Genomic DNA, 18473 nt, shown 5'->3' on the forward strand with positions numbered 1-18473 from the left:
CAATCCCTTAGTGGGTATATTGTTTGCGAGTAGCTTCTCCCATTCAATAGGTCACCTATTCTTTTTGTTCGTTTCCTTCACTGTGCAAAAGCTTTTTAGTTTGATGTAGTTCCATTTGTTTATTTTTGCTTTTGTTGCCCTCGCCTGAGGAGACATAACCAAAAAAATATTACTTAGACCAATGTCAAAGAGCTTATGGCCTGCGTTTTCTTCTAGAAGTTTTTTGGTTTTATTTAGGTCTTTAATCCATTTGAGTTGGTGTTTGGTGTAAGCAAGTGGTTCAGTTTCATTCTGTGCATGTAGCCGTCCAGTTTGCCCAGCACCAGTTGTTGAAGAGACTGTTTTCCCATTGAATGTTCTCTCCTCCTTTGTCATGCATTAATTGACATCTGAATCCTAAGTTTATTTCTGGGCTCCTTATTGTGTTCCGTCGATCTGCGTGTCTGTTTTTGTGCCACTGCCCTACTATTTTGATGACTACAGCTTTGTAGTATAACTTGAAATCTGGAATTGTGAGACCTCCAGTTTTGTTTTTCTTTTCAAGATGGGTGGTTCCATACAAATTTTAGGATTGTTCTAGCTCTGTGAAAAATGCTATTGGCATTTTGATAGGGATTGCATTGAATGTGTGGATTGCTTTGGGTAGTATAGACATTTTAACAATATTTGTTCTTCCAGTCCATGAGCATGGAGTGTCTTTCCATTTGTTTGTGTCATCTTCAGTGTCTTCCTTTCCAATCTGTATTTCCTTTGTGTGATGGAGAGGACCTGCAGTCCTGTTATACATATAAGAGTGGTGACATCCTTGCCTTGTTTCTGATCTTTGATGGAAGACATTAGTCTTTGCACATCACAAATATGATGTTAGGTGGGTGCCTAGGTGGCTCAGTTGGCTAAGCAACTGCCTTCGGCTCAGGTCATGATCCTGGAGTCCCGGGATCGAGTCTCGCATCAGGCTCCCTGCTCAGCAGGGAGTCTGCTTCTCCCTCTGACCCTCCCCCCTCTCAGGTGCTCTCTCTCTCTCATTCTCTCTCTCAAATAAATAAATAAAATCTTTAAAAAAATATGTTAGGTGTAGGTTTTTTGTAGATGTCCTTTATCTTTGAGGAGTTCCACTCTGTTCCTAATTCACTAAGAGTTTCCTAATTCGCTGGTTCACACAATTCACAAAAATAAATTCCAGATAGATTAAAACCCATTTGGAATAATTATAGATTCACAATCAGTTGCAAAAATGATACAGGGTAGTTCCATGCACCCACTACCTAATTTCCTCCAATGGTGACATCTGACAAAAATAGAATGCCTTATTGATGGACACAGTGCAGTCAACTAGACCACAATTACCTGATCTTATTCAGAGTTCGCCAGAAAAGAAAAATCCATTTCCGAAAAGCAAAATGAGAAAGCGTTTAGATGAGTAGGATAAAGAAAGATTTCTTGAACAAGACAGAAATACACAGGATAAAGGAAAAAGATGCTGGATCCAGCTACATTAAAGTGAATAACTTCTGTTCATTCAAAGATATCATAAAAATTATGAAAAGACAGACTGAGAAAAAAATTATTTGCAGTGTGTGGAGCTGGTATCCTGAATATGTAAAAACACCCATGAATCAATAAGAAAATGAAAACAGGCCAAGGGAAGAGTGGGCAAAAGACTTGAAGAGGTACTTCACCAAAGAGGAAACCCCATGACCAAACACAGAGTCACCGAGGGGATAGGCAGGGTCTCTGCTGCCTTCCCTCAGTTTCCACGAGGTGCAGGAGCGACATGTACCAACACAGGGGAGTGGCGTAGTGGGGTGGGCTTAGAAACTCTGCCAGGCTGGGAGTGCCAGCGAGCCAAGCGTGAGCAGGGACAGAGAATGGGAGCGGGGGCAGAGCAAGAGGAAAATGAGGCAGTGTTCAGGATTCTCACTGCCAAGCTTTGGAAAGATCATCTATCAGCTGTTTTACTATTTTTTTCGGATGATTTATTATTAATGCATTCCTTTTTTTTCGTGTGTTTTTAAACAAGCAAAAAGAGAAAGAAAAAGGAAAAGAAAAAAGTTCTGCCACAGGGCAAAACCGCAGAGCATTCCAGGAGCCCGCAGAGCAGTGCTAAAGCCCTGCCCCGTGGCCTCCTTGCAGAATCACCAAAGCGGAACAGGGCAAATACAAGGTGCTCTACAACTCCGCGCTGCGGTTCCGCCACCGCCTCTATGCCGACCTGGAGACCATCCTGTACCAAGTGCACCTCTTCAAGCCGCTGTCACAGCTCATGAAGCACTCGGCGCTCTACATCCGCAACAGCGTTCTACAGAAGGCCTTCCAGGCCCTGACCAGGTGCGCCAGGCTGCCACGGGGGTGAAGGCCACCTCCCTGGGGGTGCCCATGGGGGGGGTGCACCGGGGCGTGCAGGGGTGCCACCCGTGGTGGTGCAGGAGCCCCTCCAGGGGCCAGGGGCAGAGGCAGAGGGAGAAGCAGGCTCCCTGCTGAGCAGGCAGCCCGATGCCGGGCTCGATCCCAGGACCCCGGGATCATGACCTGAGCCGAAGGCAGACGTTTAACGACTGAGCCACCCAGGCGCCCCAGTTTTTATTATTCTTTATGCCCAAAGGAGCCGAGCCAGGAGTGGACCCCGAGCCTGTGTCATTCCCAGTGACACACGCTCTCCCAGGGGGGTTTTGGAAACACTGGGGAAAGAAGGGCAATTTACTCCAACACAGGTCACACGAAGTTATCTGCTGTTCTTGGGGAATAGCCTAGAACAGCCTGAGCAGTGAGTGATGAGGACCAGAACCAGATCCACCAGGCCTGCCACAGTTTTCTCTACCAACTGAATGTTTGCTTTTGTTTGCTTCTCCCCTAACCTCCTGTGCAGAAAGGCATCCCCCACAGATCTAGATCCTCCACTATGTGCATGCCTTTACCTGTGCTGTTCCTGTGCTGGGCACCACCCATCCCGCCCTGCCCCCAGGCCTTCTGCTGGTGACCCTGCGAAGCTGTGAGCTCCTCCCGCTGGATTGAGCGTGGCTCATTGTCTGGGAGGGCCTTCTCCATTCATGTAGGGAGCAGGAGGGCTGAGCGAGGCACCCCCAGTTTGGAGTGGAGATTGACAAAGCGTAGTGCACTGGGGTCCCTGGGACCATGGCCAGCCTGTGCTGGGCTTTGTGGGGGCAGCGAAGGACAGTGACTGGTTCTTTTAGGAAGTCACGAAGGGCTGACCTTGAGCGGCAGTGAGCAGGCCTTCATCAGGTAGACAGTCCACTCACTGTAGCCTGGGGCTGAGGGGGCAAACCATCTCTCTTTAGGCTTTAAAACCAGCAACAGCCCTGGTTGGGAGTTGGCTCCCAGCTTATCAAATGTGTTAATAAAGGAGAGGGTGGAGCCAGGAGGGAGAGGAAGGGAGAGAGCCCAGCGACGCGGAGGGGACTTAGTCCCATTATCCTGCAGCTCTGCCTGAGGGGCTAGGCAGGTGTGGGTTGGGAACCCCACAACAGTAGGCCGAAGCTGCAAGTCAAGAAGGGTGGACGGTGCAGTGGGCCTCAGCAGGTTCGTGTTGGGGAAGTGCTGGAGCATTTGGGTGTCCAGAGCCTGGGCGGTCAGTGAGGGGACGCTGGGCCCTGCCCTGCCTTAGGGAAAGAGAAGAAAACTGCTATTTATTAAGCATTCACAGCATCCCGGGCAGCTGCACATTCATCATGGCTTTATTCACATCTGAAAGGCCAAGGGGTGGGCCAGGGACCTCAGCTGGTGAAAGGCAGAGACGGTCCTCAGGCATATGCGCCTCACACTGGACCTCAGAAGTGCCAGAGACACTGAGCAGCGAATAACAACTCCTGACACGGATTCTGCAGAGCGTCAGCGTGAACCGAGTGCCCACAGCACAGCGGGCCCCTGGGAGAGGGCTCAGTCCTTGAGCTTTGCTGAGATACAAGGCTGAGTGTGAGGTGCCCTCTTCCTGTGGCGGGAGATCTACAGCCCCGATGGCTAGCTGGCTGGGCTGCTCCCTGGTGGGCTGTGGGGTTGGTGACAGGCATGGAATAAGGCCACAGTAGCAGAAAAATAATCAGAGTGGATTGTGGGAAGCCTTTAACTTCTGGGGGCTGGGAGGAGAGCAAAAAGGAGGCATTCTCTTTTGTGGGCTCGTCCAGGTGGAATCGAAGCTTTGCATCTCTGAGTTCTGTGACCTGGGATGAGCTAAACAACTCCTGAGCTTCATGTTCTCTTGAAAAATGGGACTGGTTTGATGGATCTTGAAAGGTAGGTGAGGCCATGTGGGTGGCCCTCTGCCTTGCAGGATCTACTGCATCTGCCATCACAGCACCAAGCTCAGGGAGGTGATCACCAGAGACCTGCTGCCATCCTCCGCCATGGTCAAAGACTTGAGCCAAGAGCTGGGGCTGCCCATTTCACAAGACGATCTCACAGATGGAAAAGTGATGGTCTTGCCATCTCAGCCGGCCCCCTGTCTTGAGCGCTTCCTAAGTCGGAAATCCACTCTCGCTTATGAGATCCAAGCCCACAGGGACAAGTACCTGCAGTGGCGGAACACCATGGTGCTAACTAACAAAGGCCGGGAGCCCAGCCTGATGCAGGTGGGTGCTCTCTCCTCCCCAGGTCAGGGGTCCCAGGCCTTGGCTCCACTTGGGGCTGTCCAGTCACCTGCAGGGAGATGCAGGCTAGATGACCCGTGCCTGTATCTGCTCTCCTGGGATCCTGGGCGGGGTGGGCAGGGAGTATAGGCCGCGGGGCTGAACCGGGCCCTCAGGGGAAAAGAAAGCTCTTTACCTTGGCCCTAGAGTTCATCTTAAGAACTGGTGTGTGTGTGTGTGTGTGTCTCTCTCTCTCTCTCTCTCTCTCTCTCTCTCTCTCTGGTGTGTTAAATGTGTTAGAAGAACAGAATAGGAGCTAAGGAGCTGCCGAGGTGTAAGAAGGCTGGGTGTGCTGTGGCTGAATGGCCAGGGAGAGCCTCCCTCATTCCACACCAACCAAAAAGCTGCGACTTGAAGTTGTCCATCCAGGGGCTCTGTGCAGTACCCCCACCCCAATCTCTAGGAAAAAGAAAGTCTCTCAGAAGTTTGTAAGCTTTCAAAGTGTATATTGTTTATGAAAACCAGTGAAGAGGCTTTTTCCCCATTAGTGTTCAGGTTTTTACGAAAGAACCAGTTCTTGGATCTGTCAATCTGCTTTTTCTGTTTTTCTATTTTCTAATTAACTTTAGCTTTTATTTTTTATAATATTTTAAAACTATTTTTTCCTTTTTTCTAGTTTCTTTAAATTTTTTTTATTATTGAAGTATAATTGGCATATAATGTTATGTTAGTTTCAGGTGTGCAACATAGTGATTAGATGATTCTATACATTACTCAGTGCTTATCACAATAAGTGTAGTCACCATACAACATTATTACAATATTGTTGACCATATTGAATCCCTGTGACTTATTTTGTAACTGGACGTTTGTACCTGTTAATGCCCTTTATCTATCTCACCCATCCCCCCACCCACTTCCCTTTGGCAACTATAAGTTCTCTGTATTTAAGAGTCTATTTGTTTTTGTTGTTCATTTTTATTTTTTAGATCCCACATATAAGTGAAATCATATGGTATTTGTCTTTCTCTGACTAATTTCACTTAGCATAACACCCTCTAGGTCCGTGCACCTTATTGCAAATGGCAAGATCTCATTCTTTTTTAAGGCTGAGTAATATTCCACACACACACACACACACACACACACACACACACACACACACACACACACACACACCACGTTTCCTTTATCCTTTCATCAGTCGATGGACACTTGGGCTGCTTCCATATCTTGGCTGTTGTAAATAATGCTGCTATAAACATAGAAGTGCATATTACCTTCTCAAATTAGTGTTTTCATTTTCTTTTTTTTTTTTAAGATTTTATTTATTTATTTGACAGAGACACAGCGAGAGAGGGAACACAAGCAGGAGGAATGGGAGAGGGAAACGCAGGCTTCCCGCTGAGCAGGGAACCTGACGTGGGGCTCGATCCCAGGACCCTGGGATCATGACCTGAGCTGAAGGCAGACGCTTACCGACTGAGCCACGCAGGCGTCCCTAGTGTTTTCATTTTCTTTGAGTAAATACCCAGTAGTGGAATTACTAGATCGTATGGTAGTTCTATTTTTAATTTTTTGAGGTACTTCCATATTGTCTTCCACAGTGGCTGCACCTTTCTAGCTTCTCTTTTTTAAAAAGATTTTATTTGTTTGAGAGAGACCATGAGCAGGGGCGGGGGTGGGGGCAGAGGCAGAGGCAGAGGAAGAAGCACATTCCCTACTGAGCAGGGAGCCCGATGTGGGGCTCTATCCCAGGACTATTTCATTCATTTTTATCTTTTCTTGTTTAATAAGAAAGGCTACAAATTTCCTCTGTATACATCCTTGGAGATATTCTGTAAAGTGTAATATGTACTGTATGTTCTGATTGTTATTTGCCTTAAATTCCTTATAAGTTACAAAACAAGACCAAGGTACAGGCTTGTAAAAAAGTCAAACAACTGAGAGTATTAGTAATCTTCCCTTACTCCCTTATTCTACCTTCTCAGTGTACTTACATATGTACACACACGGGCACACACACACAAGTACGTGAATATATCACATCCATATATGGATTAATACTGTTCTGCTCATGTTATTTAACAAAGGGTCTTGAAGATTTTACAATAATAGGGCTGTACAAAATGTTATAATATGTACAATTTACTTAATAGTTTCATATCACCTATATTTTGTTGAAACCACTTGGAAATAGTGTTCCAGAGTTTTGAAAAATTGTTTCTGTTGTTTTAGTTATTGCTAATTTCAAATGACCTTATCCATACTATAAGCAATAATTGAAACCCAACCATCATTTAATTTTGTTCTATTTTTACTCTGAGATGTAATTTACATACAATAAAATTTAATCATTGTAAGTATATATAAATCAATAATTTTTTTTAGAAATTTATTTTGGTTTGGCAGTTTAAGATTTTTTAAATTTACTTGTCAGAGAGAGGGAAGGAGCACAAGCAGGGGGAGCTGCAGGCAGAGGAGAAGCAGACTCCCCACTGAGCAGGGAGCCCAACGCAGTACTCAATCCCAGGACCCTGGGATCATGACCTGAGTCGAAGGCAGACGCTCAACCAACTCAACCATCCAGGCGTCCCTAAATCAATAATTTTTAAGTAAATTTACGGAATTGTACAACCATCACAATCCAGTTTTAGAACATTTCTATCCCCATAAAGTTTTTCCTTATGCCTGTTTGAAGTCAATCCCTGCACCCACCTCCAGCCACAGGTAACTACTGATCTGTTTTTTGTCTCTACAGATTTGCCATTCCTAGACATTTCATGTAAATATATGACCTTTTGTGTCTGACTTTTTTCACTGAGCATCACTTGAGGTTCATCCATGTTGCAGGATGTATCGATAGTTCCTTTTTAAAATTGCTGAATTTCCATTGATTGAATGTACCACATTTTTAATTTACTCATTCCCCACATGGTGAAATTTGTATTGTTTCTAGTTTGGGACTATTATGAATATCGCTGCTATGAACATTTGCAAACAGATCATTACAAGAAAATGTTTTCATTTCTCTTGGATACAAACCCAGCTATAGAATTGCTGGGTCCTGTGGTAAATTTAACATTTTAAGGAATTTTCAAGCAGTTTTACAATGAAGTTTACTGCATCATTTTACACCTCAGAATGCAGCACATGAGGGTTTTGGTTTCTCCACATCCTCACCAACGCTTGTTATTGCCAGTCTTTTTGATTAGAGCCATTCTATTGGGTGTGTGTAATGGTACCTGATTGTGGTTTTAACTTGCATGTTATAATTATTAATGATTTTGGATAGCTCTTAATGTACTTATTAATGATTTATCTCTGATAACTTCATATATTTACATGCATTTTAAAATCAGGTTGTCTTCTTGTTGAGTTGCAAGAGTTTTTTATTCTGGATATATTTGCTTAACCAGAACTATGATTTGCAAATATTTTCTCTGTAAGGAAAAACTCTTGAAGTGTGAAGGCTTTTAATTTTGATGAATTCCAGTTTATCAGTGTTTTACTCTTATTGATCATGCTTTTGGTGACATAGCTAGAGCTCTGCCTAACCCAAGGTCAGAAAGATTTTCTCCTATGCCTTCTTCATGGCGATTTAAAGTTAGCTTACATTTAGGCCTTTGAACCATTTTGATCAATTGTGTGTGTGTGTGTGTGTGTGTGTGTGTGTATGATGCAAGATAGGGGTCTAAATTCATCTTTTTGCATGTGGATAGCACCCCTTTTTTTAAAGATTTATTTATTTATTTGAGAGAGAGAGAGCATGCATGCATGGGAGGGGCAGAAGAAGAGGGAGAGAGAATCTCAGGCAGACTCCTTGCTGAGCACAGAGCCTGATGTGGGTCTTGATCCCACGACCCTGAGATCATGACCTGATCTGAAACCAAGAGTTGGACTCTTAACCAACTGTGCCACCCAGGTGCCCCTCTAGCACCATTTTTCAAAAAGATTATACCCCCCATTGAATTGCCTTGGCACCTGTGTCAAGAGTCAGTTAACCATAAATACAAGAGTTTATTTCTAGGCTCTGTTATTACATTCCATCGACTTAGATGTCTATCTTTATACTAGCCCCACATCATCTGGATTACTATAGCTTTACAGGCAGTTTTGAAATTGGGTTGTGTAAGTCCTTTAACTTCTTTTTCAAAATTGTTCAACTGTTTTGGGTCCTTCACATTTCTGTATAATTTGCCAATTTCTACAAAAAAAAACTAACAGGGATTTTCATAAGGCTTGTGTTGATTCTATAGATCAATTTTAGGGAGAATTGCCATACTGTCAATTTTGAAGCTGTTAATCCATAAACATGGACTATTTATACTTTTATTTGGGTCTTCTTTAGTATCCTTCAGTAAGTTTTGCAGTTGTCACGTACAAGTCTTAACACCTCATGAAATTAATGCTGTTATGAATGGAATCATTTAATTCTTAAATTGTTGTAAGAATATAGGAATCCAATTGGTTTTTGTATATTGCTTTCATATCCTGAAATTTTTTGAAGTTGGATCATGTCATCCGTGGGTAAAGACCGTTTTACTTCTTCCTTCCCAATCTGGATACTCTTCCTTCCTTCCTGAATTAGTCTGTGCAGATTGCCATACAGAACTTACCACAGGTTGGGTGGCTTAAACATCAAAATTATTTTTCTCACAGTTCTGGAGGTTGGGAAGTCAGGGTCAACATGCTGGTAGAGTTGGTCTCATTCTGATGCCTCTTCTCTTGGCTTGTAGGTAGCTGGATCTCGCTGTGTGCTCCTTGTGTGCAGGTGTGGGGAGAAAGACAGTTGGCTGCCTGGTTCCTCTTCTTATAAGGACATTAATCCTATTGGATCAGAGGCCCATCCCCCACACTCTTATGACTCATCTAACCTTAATTACTTTCTTATCCAAATACAGCCGCATTGGAGATTAGGGATTCAATGTATGAATAGGGTTGGGGAGCATTCATTCCATACCTCCCCCTTTTACTGTTAGAGCCTCTAGTATAAAGTACAGTGTCAAATAGGAAGTGGTAAGAGCAGACGTGCTTGTTTTCTTTCTGATCTTGAGGGGAAAGCAATCTTTGACCATTAAGTTGGATATTAACTGCCGGTTTGGGGTGCACTTTATCAAGTAGAGGAAGTTTCCTTGTAGTCTTAGTGTGTTGAGTTTTTATCATGAGTAAATGCTGGATTTTGTCAAATGCTTTTTTTCTCTGCATATATTGAGGTTCTCTCCTTTATTTATACAGTGTATTACATACGTGATGTTTGGATGTTAACACAATCTTGCATTCCTGGGATAATCCCACTTGGTCATGCACATGATCTTTTATCTGTATATTTCTGAATTTAGTTTGCTAATATTTTGTATTTTTCTTGTGATAGCTTTATCTGACCTTGGTACCCATGTAATATTGGCCCTGTAAAATGAGTTGGTGTGATACTCTGGTTTCTCTTCAGATCGCATAAACCTTTTGCCTTTTACTAAAATGAGTTAGTGTTTCCTCCCCTTCTATTTTCTGGAAATATGTGAAATGTTGGCATTCATTCTCTCAGTATTTGGTAGAACTAACCAGTGAAGCTATCTAAGCCTCAGCTTTTCTTGGTGGGTAAATTTTAAATGACTCATTTGATCTCTTTACTTGTTATAAGTCTATTCAGGTATCTCTTTCTTAAGACAGGTTTGATCATTTGTGTCTTTCTAGGAATTTGTCCATTTCATCTAAGTCACCTAGTTTGCTGACATATGGTTGTTTGTAGAATTCTCTTATAATCTTTTAATATCCATAAAGTCAGTAGAGTGTCTCCTCTTTCACTCCTGATTTTACTAATTTGTATCTTTTCTCTTTCTTTCTTGGTCAGTCTAGCTAAAGATTTGCCAATCTTGGTCTTTTTGAAGAACCGTTTTTGAAGTTTGTTCATTTTCTCTATGTTTCTATTTCATGTTTTTCTACTCTAAACTGTATTATAACAACTTCTTTCTGCTTATTTGGGTTCAATTTGTGACTCTAGTTTCCTAAGGAATGAAGTTAAGTTTTTGATTTGGATCTTTTTTTATACATGTATTTACAGCTACAAATTTCCCCCTAAACACTACTTTAGATGCATCCCATAAACTTGGTTTGTTGTATTTTCATTTTCACCCACCATAAAATATTTAATAATTTCCATTGTGGCTTTTAGAAATTTAGAATTTAATTTTGTTGTGATTGGAGAACATAATTTGTATGATTTCTGTCCTATGAAATTTATTACAATTTGTTTTATGGCCTAGATCCATCCTTAGGCTTGAAAGGAATATATATTCTTCCGACACTGGGAGGAATGTTATATAATGGCATGTAATATTCAGGTCTTCTGTGTCATTGATCTTCCTTCCAGTTCTATCAATTGTTGGGATTGAGGTATTAAAGTCTCTATTCATGGTTGAATGATCTATTTCTCCTTTCAATCCTGTCGATTTTTGCTTATTTTGGGCCTCTGTTAGGTATGTTTGTGTTTATAATTATATCTTCCTGATGAACTGACACTTTAAATCATTATGAAATGTCCCTTTTTGTTTCTAGTAACATTTCTTAAAAACCATTTTGTTTTATGTTAGTCTGCTCCCACCAGCTCTCTTTCAGTTTGCATACTACATATTTTTTTCACCCCTTCTTTGACCTTCAAACTGTTTGTGGCTTTGCATCTAATATGTGTCTACTTTAAACAGCAGATAACTGGATCTTTAAAAAAAAAAATCCAGCCTGACAATCTTTGCTATTTGACTGTCCATCTATGCATAATATAATTGATAAGGTTGGATTTATGTCTTCTGTTTTCTTAATATATTTAATATTTTGATCCTTTGTTCCTTTACTGCCTCCTTTTGTGAACAGATACTTTTAGTGCACCGTTTTAATTCCTTCATTGAATTTTTTCCTTAAAAAAGTTATTTCTTAGTGGTTTCTCTAGGAGTCTTCTGTAATATGCATCTTAATCACAATCTACTTTAGATTATTACTAGCTTTATTAGGGTAAAATGTAGAAACTTCTATAATATAATTCCATTTCCTCCCCCTCCTTTATGCTGTTGTTATATATATGTATATATATATATAAAAAACACATATACATTATTATGTTACTATATGTGTATATATATATATAAAACAATCCCCAAATACAGTGTAGTTATTGTTTTATGCAACCATGTCTTTTAAATTAGAAATTGAGAGGAAAAATATATTTATATAATATTTTGTATTTACCACATATTTATCTTTTCCAGTGATTTTGTTAATGTCTATTTTAGTTATCATCTGGTGTCATTTATTCTCAGCTTTAAAAGACCTCCTTTAGGGGCGCCTGGGTGGCTCAGTTGGTTAAGCGACTGCCTTCGGCTCAGGTCATGATCCTGGAGTCCCTGGATCGAGTCCCGCATTGGGCTCCCTGCTCAGCGGGGAGTCTGCTTCTCCCTCTGACCCTCCCCCCTCTCATGTGCTCTCTCTCTCTCATTCTCTCTGTCTCAAATAAATAAATAAAATCTTTAAAAAAAAAAAAGACCTCCTTTAGTGTATCTGTTAAAGCCGTTCACTACCAACAAATTCTACCTTTATCAGAGAATATTTCACTATCATTTTTGAAAGATATTTTTTGCTGGACATAGAATACTTGGTGTTTACTGAGAATTTTTTTTCTTTCAGCACTTTGAAAATATTATTACATTGTTTTTCTGTTGTTTCTGATGAATATTAAGTCATTAATCATATTGTTTCCTGATACATGATGAGTCATTTTTTTTTCTTGCTGTTTCCAAGATTTTCTCATTTTTACCCTACTTGGGGGTTCCTATATTTACCCTATATTTACCCTACTTGGGGTTCATTGAGCTTCCCTAGATCCATAGGTTAATGTTTTGGGCCTTAATTTCTTCAATACTTTTTTCTGCTCCTTCCTCCCTCCCCCTTCTCAGACCTCCATTATGTGCATGTTGGTTCACCAGGTCTTGAGGCACTATTAATATAAAAAAATTCTTCTGTTTCCAATCCTCAGACTGGATAATCTCTATCTTTAGGTTCAGATTCTTTGTCAGCTTAAATCTGTTATGTCCCCCTAGTGCATTTTTCATTTCAGTTACTGTACTTTACAACTTCAGAGTCTTCATTTAGCTTTTTTTGAAAATATCTCTTATTCAGGTTGTCTATTTCTTGAGTCATTGTATATTTCCTTAAATTTCTGAAATAATTTTCTTTAGTTTGTTTTTGTTTTCTTAAAGATTTTATTTATTTATTTGACAGAGAGAGACAGATAGAGAGGGAACACAAGCAGGGGGGGTGGGAGAGGGAGAAGCAGGCTTCCTGCCGAGTAGGGAACTCACTGCGGGGCTCGATCCCAGGACCCTGGGGCCACGATCAGAGCCGAAGGCAGACGCTTAACAACTGAGCCACCCAGGTGTCCTAGTTTGTTCGTTTTTATAACAGCTGCATTGAGGCCTTTTTTCTGTTAAGTCAACCAGCTGAATCCATTGGACAGTTTCTAATGACTGCTTTATCTTCCTGAATAAGGTTTACATCTTACTATTTCTTTTTGTGTCTCCTAATTTTTGATTGAGAACTGGACATTTAAAATGTATTGCAGCAACTCTGGATTCTGCTTTTTCTCCCTAGGGGTGGTGGTGGTGGCTGTCATTTAATAACTTGCCTGCACAAAATCTGGAATCTGTCTCCTCAGTGGTCTATAGCAAGCTCTGATATCTTTGCTGGTTTTGTTTTTATTTATTTTTATTTTTTAAGATTTTATTTATTTATCAGAGAGAGCACAAGCAGGGGGAGCAGCAGGCGGAGGGAGAAGCAGGCTCCCCACTGAGCAAGGACCCTGATGTGGGACTCAATCCCAGGACCCTGGGATCATTACCTGAGCCCGAGGCAGACGCTTAATAGACTGAGCCACCCAAGTGCCCCTGTTTTGTTTTTAGAGAGAGAGTGCATGCACATGAGTGTCCGGGGGAGGGGGACAGGGAGAGGGAGAGAGAGAATCTTAAGCAGGCTCCACACCATGGGGCTCGATCTCATGACCCAAACCGAAAGCAAGAGTCTGTCGTTTAACTGAGCTACCCAGGCACCCTTCTTTGCTGGTCTTTAAATTGTTTTTATTTTAAGCCTGGCTTCCTTGGGGACACCCCTGTGTCTGCATCAATCAGTCATCAGCCAGTAAATGGTTAGAAGTTTGCGCACCTCTAGCCAGCCAGGTTTCCAGTCTTTATCAGTGGATCTGTGTGTGGGTAGGGGCATGCATTTCAAAGCTGGCTCTGGCTTTGACTTTTCACTGGGCCCTCTCAGGTCTCCTCTGCATGTGCACGCAGGCAGTCAGCAAGGGATGTATGAAGAGCATGTCAAGGTCCTTTGTGGCTGTCTCATTTCCTGTATCTCCCTTTTGAATTTTGATTAATTTGCTTGCCTGTTGCTTGCCCCGTATAGAATTGCAACCTCAGGCCTGCTGAGCAGCTGGTCTGCTCTGTTTGTTTGCCGCTGAGATTGCTATTGTTGCTTATAATTAGCCAAGCACGTGGGGTTTTTCAAGCTGCAGTTCAAGTCAAGTAAATCTGCATTCAAGTGAGCAGGGCAGCCCCTGATTTTCCTGACTTGCACATTGTAGTAGAACTACTGCTGTAAATGCCCCGGGGTGGCAAGAATGACACCAACTCTTAGTGTTCTTTCCTGAAGTTCAGCACATTTTTATGAGTAAACACATCTAAGTTTTTTGTATGTCTTTGGACAATTTCCAGTTGTTGCTTTTGACAATTTTGTCCAGTTTTATTGTTTTTTGAGGAGAGGATTGAGCTCCTTACTCCACCATAATAGAAGTCCTATCTTCCTCCTTACTACCATTTTACTTATTTCTATTTGCTATAATGTGTGTGTGTGTTTGGGGGGGTGGGGTGGGGGGTTGTGTCTACTTCATCCTTTGTTTTATTTTTTTTAGATTTTTATTTGGGGGGGGCAGAGAGAGCACAGCAGGGGGAGCAGCAGAGGGAGAGGAAGAAGCAGGTTCCCTGCTGAGGAGGGAGCCCAGTGTGGGACTCGATCCCAGGACTCTGGGATCACGACCTGAGCCGAAGGCAGATGCTTAATCGACGGAGCCACCCAGGTGCCCCTGCTTTACAATTTCCTTTTTCTTTTAGGAAGTTTTTGTGGGAAATAAACTTTCAGGTGCTTGCAGGTGCATGGTTATCATTGTATCTTTGCTCTTGAATAGCAGCTGAGCTGTTTTTAAGATTATATTTTCAAACCCCTGCACACAACTCTCCTTACAACCCCCACCAAATCCATCGCTTTCTAAAATCAGTAATTACAGGTAGGTCTGATGCCCATCTGATCCCTTTTCCTTTTTATTTTTTATTTTTTTTTAAAGATTTTATTTATTTGTTTGAGAGAGAGAAAGAGAGAGAGAGCATGAGAGGGGGGAGGGTCAGAGGGAGAAGCAGACTCCCTGCTGAGCAGGGAGCCCGATGCGGGACTCGATCCGGGGACTCGATCCCGGGACTCCGGGATCATGACCTGAGCCGAAGGCAGTTGCTTAACCAACTGAGCCACCCAGGCGTCCTCCCTTTTCCTTTTTAAACTATCACTTCCTCTGGAGTCTTTTACAACTTTCTCTTAATCCTTAGTGTTCACTCTAGATGTCCAGGTGGCAGCTCGTTTTTCACCGAAACTTAAAGAGCTTTCCTCCATTTTGTTTTCCCTTTTAATTTGTACTTGGTATCTTACATTGAATTCTGCTCTACCTTCCAATTCTCTAATTTGATCTTCCCCTGTGACATCTATGTTAATTTATAATTTTAAATTGCCTCAGTCATGTTTTTACTTTACAGAAATTCTCATGAGTTCCTGTTTTATTTTCATGACCAAGTTAACTTTTATTAAATATACACATAAGAGCATATGTGTGTGTACTGTTAAAAATAATAAACCCATTATCCAGCTCAAGAAATCAAACATTATCAATACTTGTATAGTTTTTTGTGTGCACTTTCTTATCTCAGCACTTACCCAGAAGTTACCATTATCCTAAATTTCATCTTTCACTTGCTTTTCTCTTGAGGCCTACTGCCTATGTTTATGTTTTTGTGTGCTCATTTTTTTATTGCAGTATAGTTGAGACTGCATGCATATACATCCATAAACATTTTTAGATTTGCATTCTTTGAATGCTAAAAAATGGAATGATACTGGATATAATCTTACACAGTTTTAATTTTTGCTATTAATCAGATTCAACCACGTTTATGTGTCTAAGTGTAGGAATATACCACAATTTATTAATGGGCATTTGTATTCTTATGTTTTGTTATTTAAACATATTTTTAACATAGATATGCAAGACTTTTTTGAGATGTATACTTAGGATTAGAATTGCTAAGTTGTACTTCTGCTTGCCTGGGTAATACTTTATTTTCCAAAATGCTTATACCATTATATACCTGCCAACCATGCATGACTTTCTATTTTCCTACTTCCATGCTCACATCTCTTATAGTCAGACTTAAATTATTGTTAGTCTCTAATGCATAATAGTATCTATGAAGGTTTTAATTTGCATTTCATTGTTTACTAGTGCATATTTATGTTTTCATAAATTTGGTAATTTATTTATAAATGTGTTCCTTTGAACTTTAGGTGGTTTTATTTTAATGTTCTCAGTGTTCACAATGGCATTTTATAAACATTGCAAATCTCTTTTGGTGCTTGACTTCACTCTTACTGGTGTCTTTTAATGGACAAAAGTTATTTTGTAAAATTTCCATTTTTTCTTTTATGACTTAAATTTTTTGCCTTATTTAAAATTGTTTCCTATCCCAAAGTCATATGATTCTGTTTCCTTCTAAAAAGATTTAAATTTTTGTTCATCGTATTTAAATTTTATCTGGAATTCAGTTTTCTTTAAAGATTTGAGATAGAGTGAGAGTGAGCAAGAGAGACAGCATGAGCTGGGGGAGGAGGGCCACAGAGGGAGAGGGAGAAGCAGGCTCTCCACTGAGCGGGGAGCCCGACGAGGGCACTATCCCAGGACCCTGAGATCATGACCTGAGCCAAAGGCAGACTGAGCCACCTAGGCACCCCTGGAATTTACTTTTCGTATGAAGGTAGGAATCTAATTTCATTTCTTCCACATGATCAATGGTACCAGCCCTTTGCTTAAAAGCCCATCCCTTCCCCAATGATATATACTGCCAATTCGGTCAGATCAAGTTGTTCTTTATACATGAGTTTATGGGTATTTGAGATCTTTATTGAAATTGCACTTACAAATGCATTATTTTCTTTGAAAAATCAGTATCTCTGTTGCTTTATTGAATATTGTACACTTATTTTCTACTTAATTGATTTCTACTCTTATTCCTTCCTACTTTTGTTGGCTCAAATTTGCTCTGCCTTTTCTAATTTCTTCAGATGGATGTTTAGATAATTTTCAGACATGGATCATTTTATTTAACATATTCATTTTGGCTAAAAACTTCTTATGAACATTAAGTGCATCCTCCAAGTATCTTTTTTTTAAGATTTTATTTATTTATTTGACGGAGAGATAGGGAGAGCAGGAACACAAGCAGGGGGAGTGGGAGAGGGAGAAGCAGCCTTCCTGCTGAGCAGGGAGCCTGATGTGGGGCTCGATGCGGGGCTCAACCCCAGGACCCTGGAATCATGACCTGAGCTGAAGGCAGACACTTAATGACTGAGCCACACAGGTGCCCCAGTGCATCCCCCAAGTTTTTATACATCATATTTTCATGATGACTCAGTTAAAAATACTTTGTTTTCCATTTTCATTTGTTCTTCGATCCATAGGTTAGTTAATAGTATACAAAATTTCCAAATATTTTAGGATTTTTGTTACTTTTATTCAGTTCTACCTTGACTGCATCATCAGAGAATATATTCTGTATAATTTCTATCCTTTGTTGATATCTGATTTATGGTCCAAAATAGGTTAGTCCTAGAAAGTGTTCCAGAGTACTTGAAAAACAAAATATATCTTGTAGTTGTTGATAGTGTTCCAAATACATCAACTTTGGTGGTTTTTTTCCCCCCAAATCTATATCCTTATTTTTAAATTCTGTCTCTTCTCTCAGTTACTAGGGGAAGTCTGTTAAAATCTCCAAATATGATTACAGATTTCTTTATCCTTTACTGTTTTTGCTTTATATCTGTCAAGCTTATGTTGTAAGTATACACAAATTTCGGACTGCTTTATCCTGTTGATTTCTTTTATAAATATAGGTCTTTTTGTCTCTGGTACTACTTTTTAGATGTATACATTAAATACAGTAAAATTAATAAATCTTAGGTATACAGTCTCAATTCATTTTTATCTATGTACATATCTATGAAACCATCACACAGATCAGGGCATAGATTCTATCAATCCAGAAAGTACGATGCTTCTGACCAATTAACTCTTGAGACCTACTTTCTTAGCAAACTCCAAATATACAATACAGCACTATTAACTAGTTACCATGCTATACATGACATCCCTGTGATTTACTTATTGTATATCTGGGAGTTTGTCTCTTTTGACCACATTTATCCATCTCACCCACTCCCTACCTCCACCAATCTGTTGTGTATCTGAGTTCATAGTTTTTAGATTCCACGAGTTCACTCAGTATTTGTCTTATTTTAGCATAATGCCCTCAAGGCCCATCTATATTGTCACAGAAGGCAAGATTTCCTTCTGTTTTATGGCTGAGTAATATCGCATTGGGTATACACACATGCACGTTCTCTCTCTCTCTCTCTCTCCATCTTCTTTGTCCATTCACCCATTGATAGACACTTAGGTTTCTTCCATGTCTCGGCTGTTGTAAATAATGCTGCAATGAAGATGGGGGTGCATTTATCTTTTTGAGTTAGTGTTTTTGT

General features: G+C 40.8%; 1 protein-coding gene across 1 annotated transcript in view; it reads left to right on the forward strand.

Moving 5' to 3' along the window:
* CFAP92 (cilia and flagella associated protein 92 (putative)) overlaps positions 1–18473 on the forward strand; it is a 70745-nt gene that overhangs the window by 39559 nt on the left and 12713 nt on the right. Inside the window, exons 10-11 of the mRNA XM_088023211.1 lie at positions 2134–2328; positions 4286–4583. Of these exons, the coding sequence (XP_087879337.1) occupies positions 2134–2328; positions 4286–4583 (493 nt within the window). The remainder of the gene's footprint in view (positions 1–2133; positions 2329–4285; positions 4584–18473) is intronic.

This window comes from Eumetopias jubatus, unplaced genomic scaffold (genome assembly GCF_037043125.1).
Source record: "Eumetopias jubatus isolate StellerSeaLion01/CBP00866 unplaced genomic scaffold, mEumJub1_p1.0 scaffold_1, whole genome shotgun sequence".
In the NCBI taxonomy this organism is placed as follows: Eukaryota; Metazoa; Chordata; class Mammalia; order Carnivora; family Otariidae; genus Eumetopias; species Eumetopias jubatus.